Below are 6,877 nucleotides of genomic sequence, written 5' to 3' on the forward strand. Positions count from 1 at the left end.
TTCTCTATTTATAGTTAGGATAGCAGTATTTGGCTTTTTTTTTTTTTTTTTCCCTAAACCCTTTTTGCTACCATGGACTTGAGGTGTGCCTTTAGGATAGCTACCAAACTCCCGCACCCACCTGTAAAGCAGGGCACTATCCTATCCATCACGACCATCCTCATCATCAAGCACTCTTGGAGCTTTTTGTATTGAAGTTGCCATACAAATGTAGAACATTACTGTTGTACAGACAGGAACTGTTAACGAATTCCGGTGCGAAATGTGGCTTTATTTCACGTTTCTTAATCAAGCACTTAAAGTGACAATGCTGACAGTATCCTGGTTGATGTTTAACGCTGAGTCCGTCCTCTGCGTGTTGCCGAGTCCTGTGGAGAGTGCGGGCCGGCGCTGAATTAAGTCCATGGCAGCAGCTTCGCCTCGTCACGCCGGGGCTCCTCCTGTCCGGCGGTGGCGGTCCTCTCCTCCTCCTCCTCCTCTTCCTCCTCCGGCCCGCCGGCGGCGGTCCTCTCCTCCTCCTCCTCCTCTTCCTCCTCCGGCCCGCCGGCGGCCCTCCTCCTCCTCCTCCTCCCGCTCCGGCCCGCCGCTCACGGCTCGGCCCCGGGCCGGCCGCCGCGGCCCCTCCCGCTGCCGGGCGCCCCCGGCCATCCGCCGGGCGGCCGCAGGAAGGCGTCCCTCAAGCGGGCCAGGCCGGGGCCCAGCTCTCGCGCGGCGCGGCGGGCGCCCATCTGGCCGCGGCTGAGGGCGCTGGCGGTGAGGCGGGCGGCGGCGCGGATGGGCGGCGCCTCGGAGAGCTTCTGCACGAGCCGCGGGTCGCTCAGCAGCGCCAGCAGCAGCCGCCGCAGCGCCATGCTCGCACCGCGCCCGCCCCGGCACCGAGCGCTCTCGCGAGAGTTGCCGCCCCCCCGCCTCCGTCCCCGCCCCGGCGGCCGCGGGTCTCGCGAGAGCCGCGCCGCGCCCCGCCGCCGGCAACATGTGCTCGGGGGGCAGCCTCAGCATCCTGCGCAGCGACTCCTACGTGGACCTCAGCCAGTACCGCGACCAGCACTTCCGGGTGGGCGGTGGGAGCGGGGCCGGGGCGCGGGGTCACCTGGCGGCCGGGCGGCGGGGCGGGCGGCCGGGCGGCGGCGTGACCCGACGGCCGAGTGACGGGGTGGTCGGGAGGTGGGCTGACCTGGCGGCCGCCCTGCAGGGCACCCGTTATGACCAGGAGCGGCTGCTGCGGAAGAGCTGCACGCTGTATGTGGGGAACCTGTCCTTCTACACCACCGAGGAGCAGATCCACGAGCTGTTTGGCAAGAGTGGCGACATCAAGAAGATCATCATGGGGCTGGACAAAGTGAAGAAAACCGCCTGCGGGTTCTGCTTCGTGGAGTATCCTTGTGCTGGGGGCCTTGGGTGGTGGGGGAGCTGCTGAGCACAAAGTGACTGAGGTGTCCCGATGTGAGTGCCCCATCCCTGGAGGTGCTCGAGGCCAGGCTGGATGGGGCCTTGCCAGCCTGATGTAGTGGGTGGTATCCCTGCCCATGGCAGGGGGTTGGAGTTAGATGGGCTTTAAGATCCCTTCCTACCCTGTCTATGATTCTGGGCAGCATGGCGGGTGGAAGGCAAGGGCCCTTAGGCTCCCTTCAGCCTGATGCTTCAGCCTGGGCTCCTGCAGGCAGTCCAGCTCTCCAGGAAGAACCTGTCCTTGGTGCCCAAGGGAAGGTGGGCTCCTGTAAGTGTGAGCACGTGTCTGAGGGTTTTTATTGGTACATTGCATGACTGATGCATTGGCTTCGGCCCAAAGTGTCACTGAGGATCGCTCTGTTATGCTGAGGTGGTGGTGGTTGGACGTGACAGGAACACGTGGGGCTTCTCTTTCCTTGCTGGGTAACATACCTTGGTGCTTCAGAGGGAGAGTGTGGCTCCAAAAGTTGATCCAATGTATGTGCTTCTGACATGCTTGGATTCCTGCACATTACTCTGATTTAATGTTAGTTTTCTTAGCCCCTGTAGCTTCGTAATGGCAGGCACCTTTAAAAATATCTGAGCAGGAACCTGATTCAAACAAATACTTGGTTTTGCAGCTCATGGGATATATTTGTTCTTTCCACATGCTGAAATTAGAAGCCTGTTTTTTTTTTTCTTTAACTTACTTATAAGATACTATGCAAGAGGAGATGCTGAAAATGCAATGCGGTACATTAATGGAACCAGACTTGATGACAGGATCATAAGGACAGACTGGGATGCAGGCTTTAAGGAGGGTAGACAGTATGGTCGTGGAAGATCGGGGGGCCAGGTAGGTTGTTGTACAGTCCAGTTTTTAAAGGACTGGTGACTTTGCCAAATAATTGCTATTTGAATTAACACAGTCAGAACAACTTAAGAAACAGCAACTTCAGGTTTGTTGTTAAAGATAGTAATATGTGTTAATTCTGAAGACATTATGTCTGTGGTGATGATATCCACTAAGAATATGTAACTTTTTTCATGTATTTATTTCACTGAAAGTACTTTTTAGAAACTTGTTGGCTGTCTGGTGTAATGAAGCCCAGAAAATATGAGACTGTCAAGAACACAAAGGAAAGCACTTAGCTTACCTAAAGTTGAACAGGTAGCAGATGCTTTTACTGCTGAAAAATGAGACTAGCCACCTTCACTTTGTCTGTCTTGATTAATTATGCCCAATTCCTTTAAAAAGGAAATATGTTTATGTGGTATTGTGGGCTTCTGCATGACGCACTTTGCCTTCTCTTTTGTCTTGTCAACTTCTTGTGGACACTTAAATACAGTGGTCTCAGTTTGACTATATAGTCTGACGGTGTAATAGTTCGTGAGAAATAGATAGTCTTATGGTACAGTAGTTTTTGAGAAAATATTTTTCTTTATATCTTTCACAGACTTACTTTTGTTTTGTTTTTTTTTCTCCTTTGTAAGGTCCGAGATGAATATCGACAAGACTATGATGCTGGAAGAGGTGGCTATGGCAAAACCGTTCAATGCCAATGAATAGTAAATGACTCATCGGCCTCGCAGGAGAACTAAATCTGCATTGTAAATGTCACGAGGCACAAAGTAGGTCTGTTGCACACAAATTTAACATAAATAGAATTTCACAGGAATATTCAGTGTTCCTGTAATCACATAGAATGTTCAATATCTCTTCCGTTTTAATACCAGGATTCAAAGCATTGCAGAGTACATTAATACAGAGGGCCTGGGAGCAAGGTTTTGAGCAATAGTATGCATGAGACTTTGGTCTCTGGAAGTTGCTGTAACTCTTTTGGAAGAAACAAAGGTTTAACAGTATGGTGCTTTTCTTTTTCCGTGGCAAAAACTTGATTATTCTATCACTGGATTTTGTTTACATTAGTATCACAGGGTGGAGAGGGGTCATAAAGGAGGATTTATGTGTGTTTCAGAGATGAGAGGAAAAGGCAGGACCTGAACAGGAAAGTGAAGTTCCAATTTCCAGGGAATACTTTAAGATTTTCTGAGGTTACTGATTAGCAGCCTTTTACACTGATGCAGTTCCTTTGTGGAGTTAGCACACATACTTGAAGGGCCACAACAAAGCAATTCAGATTGAGCCCAGGAATCATAAAGTGAGAAGCAAGCCTAACAGGTAGGAGAAAACAGACCCTTTCAGTCTTCTACAAAGAATAATGCGATTGCATGACGTGGCATGATTCAGAACCGTTTTGCTTCATGGGATACAGGGAATAGCAAGTGCAAGAATTACACTACCAGTTATTTTCATAGTTGGAGTAGTACTATTTTGCTCTTGTCTGGTAGCTCTCTGCAGCCTTACTGTTTGAGGAACAGTATCTTTCCTGTGACTACAAGGGTGGCATGGAACCAAGCTTTTACAGTTTACCCCATCCCTGCTCCCTCCCTGCCCTGGTCAAAATGGGGTGTTTGGGGAACTGTATGTATAATGAGAAAGTTTGTTCTCAAAATAGATTTTCTATTTGAGAAAGCTGATTGCAGATGAAGGTAAGAATAAAAGTTAAACAAACAAACAAAAAATGACTAATTTTGTGAGGAGCCTTACATTCTTCCAAGCATGTGGTAAGACTGGTAAAAGAATTGCAGGACTCTAAAGGTTTGTGTTTTTTTTATCTTCTAGATCTTACTAATACTGCCAGTACATGTCATGGGATATTGTACTGTAGACATAGAAAAAAAAAATTATGATCCCAGCAGGTGTGAAATTGAACTGCTGAAATGGTAGGGTTTGAAAGAAACTGTTACAGGGTTTGGGATTTTTTTGTTTTGTCTTTAATGGACTTCTGAGTTCTTTGGAAACTGCAATACGTAAAGTTTTGTCCAAATGTAGTGTTGTCCATGACTTCTTAAACTCCTTTAAAATATCAGGTATGTAAAATTTGACCGTTACTAATTGAACACGTTGTTGGAAATCTTGATGTGTTTCTATTTTACAGGTCGTCAAAACTGTGACTGTAAATTGGAAATGCAGTGAGGTAGAATGGTAGTAAGACTCCTTTCTTAATAAGTGGGTGGGCTTTTTTTGCGCAATAGTAAAACTAGATCGCATAGATTAAAACTAGATTTTCAGAATTACTTGATGCTGGTCTGCAAACATGACTGAACAGGTTGTTTTTTTCTATATATTGCATTTGATGATGAGCTTACAGCCTGTAATCTGCTCTAGGAAATCTCTGAAGTTTATTTTTCACTGTATCAATTTTGTATGAAAATCTGTGTTAACAAAACTCTTAAGTCACTTTCAAATAAAGCTGCAACACTAAAGTGGATTGTTATTTCTTAAAATGGAGTCAGTGAAAGAAATGAGCTATATTCGGACTCTTGCCCACAACCATCATTCTACTATCTTTTAAGATGGAGAGAGGGAATATTCCTTCCCTTTGACTGGGTTTTGAGTCTTGTTCTGTTCTTAAGTGAAGATGTTTGCTTAATGCTCTTCATTCTGGTATTTTTTGGGTTACAGAACAGAAATGAGTTAATAGTATTTAAATGTATGTGAAAAATAAAAAAACAGAAAATGAACCTTACTCTGCAGTGATTCACCAAGCACCACAGAATGCAAACGAGCCATGTTACCTTCCTGAGAGGACCTGCTTTTGAGATACATAAGCTTAATTGAATAAAGCATACCAGTAGGCAAGGGCTGATGCGCACCTGTTCAGTTTTAGGTGGTGCTGTGTTTAATGGTCAGTGTTCGATATGGTTGACTAGCAATGTGAGGTAAGTCTTAAAAAAGTTCACATCTGTTATTATTGTAACAATAATCTCAAAAACTATACAGCTTAACAAATGAAAAACCATGAGTAAGTCTCTAGAAAGAAATCTCTGTATGTGATACCATAAGAAAGACAAGTTCGTGTTTTAATCGAATTTGTTTGGATCAAGCAATATCCTTCAGGAGTTAGGTGGTGTCTAATAAAAACATCCTGTCTGTACTTCTGGCTGGCTTACTGAATACAGTAACAGTGCTATACGGCTGTGACTAAACAGCATGCTTGAAGGGGCTGTGCTCTGTATGTTCTGTTTGTTTGGGGTAGCAGCTCTGTTACATGTCTGTCTGCGTTGTACTGAATAGCATTTAGAAAAGGCTTAGAACTTCTGACATTTGACTGCAGTCCTTATAAGAAAAGCTAGAGCCTGTCTTCGTTAGGGGATCCTGATTCTCTCTTGTTTTGCCTGGTAATTGGGAAGCCAGGTGGTTGGAAGCGACTTGATTTATTCCTGACCTGTTTCTAATGAGATGGTGGGGGAAGGTTATAATGAGTTAAAATGATTTTATATTGCTTTTTATTAGTGGTATGAGGCTTTCAGTTTCTTTTAATATGGAAGTAAAAAGTTTTAATGTGAGGTTTTCTATTTGGAGAGGTATCAATCAATGGGATTTAAAAGCACACGGACATACCATGTAAAGTCTTTAGTATCTCAAAAGAGGATATAGAGGAAAATGCTTGAACCTGGTTTGATTTTTGCATTCCCCAATACAAATCAGGCATGGCTCTGCTGAAGGTAGTGTTTTATAACTGAAGTCATAAAACTTCAGTGTGGGGCTTGGTTAGTTTTCTAACATGCAAATTCATTGTGATTAGGTTCTCTTTTGGAAGTGCAGACTCTCTAATTTTTATATATTTTTTTTTTTGAGAAGATAGTTCACTCTGATTATATACACTTTCACAGAAATGTAAGCTATATTAGCTTTTCTAAATACTTGTTCATCGTAACTAGGTATGTTCATGGAAGTGTATCCATAAAGTAATACAGCAGCTGAGACTAGGAGTGGAAGCTTAGACACCTTGATGAAAGAGAGGATTGTTAAAAATTAAGATAGGGATGGCTTTGGCCTCTTCTCTCTTGTGAAGACTCACTGAAGGTTGATTTACATGCCTGTCTTCTGGCAGTTCCTACTTAACATTCCATCCAGTTACATTTTATTTTCTGTAGCACCTTATAGTTAAGGATTGGGCAAAGTCTCTTATGTTTCATTCTAATTTCTCAGTGAATGATCTAGGTCAGGAGAATCCATAACTGTAGCATTTGTATGTTAAGGGTGTGTAACTTCCTGCACTCAGTGTTTGTACCACGAAGGTTGTGAGGATGTGTTGCGTCCCTGTAAGTCGAACACGGTTACAGGAAGAAGACAGTTTGCTGAACTCCTTCTTAAACCTCATCCTGAAAGAAGGAGAAACTTGTTCTTGTGTATGTGTTCCACGGTTTATGAAGATGATCTTTCTGCCACCCAGCTTCCCAACCTACTTTCAAAGACAAAGATGCACTTTACCTAAGTGAGATAATGTTCTCCAAGATTATTTTAGATTCTAGCTAAAGACTAGGAGACAGAGGGGGAATTGTGTATCCAAACTCTTCTTTGCAGCACTTACTAATTGGT

The 6,877-nt window shown here is 44.8% G+C and overlaps 2 protein-coding genes across 2 annotated transcripts; one reads left to right on the forward strand and one right to left on the reverse strand.

Annotated features, from left to right (window-relative positions):
• Positions 1–250: 250 nt before the first annotated feature.
• Positions 251–933, reverse strand: NCBP2AS2 (NCBP2 antisense 2 (head to head)). The gene has a single exon (XM_035544752.2). It carries the CDS (start codon positions 849–851, stop codon positions 588–590), a length of 264 nt encoding a protein of 87 aa, XP_035400645.1. The 5' UTR covers positions 852–933; the 3' UTR covers positions 251–587.
• On the forward strand, positions 884–4,758 carry NCBP2 (nuclear cap binding protein subunit 2). The gene is made up of 4 exons (XM_035544751.1): positions 884–1,054; positions 1,193–1,374; positions 2,146–2,284; positions 2,923–4,758. The coding sequence occupies exons 1-4, from the start codon at positions 974–976 to the stop codon at positions 2,992–2,994; spliced, it is 474 nt and encodes a 157-aa protein (XP_035400644.1). The 5' UTR covers positions 884–973; the 3' UTR covers positions 2,995–4,758.
• Positions 4,759–6,877: the final 2,119 nt, after the last annotated feature.

This window comes from Cygnus atratus, chromosome 9 (assembly GCF_013377495.2).
Source record: "Cygnus atratus isolate AKBS03 ecotype Queensland, Australia chromosome 9, CAtr_DNAZoo_HiC_assembly, whole genome shotgun sequence".
NCBI classification, from domain to species: Eukaryota; Metazoa; Chordata; class Aves; order Anseriformes; family Anatidae; genus Cygnus; species Cygnus atratus.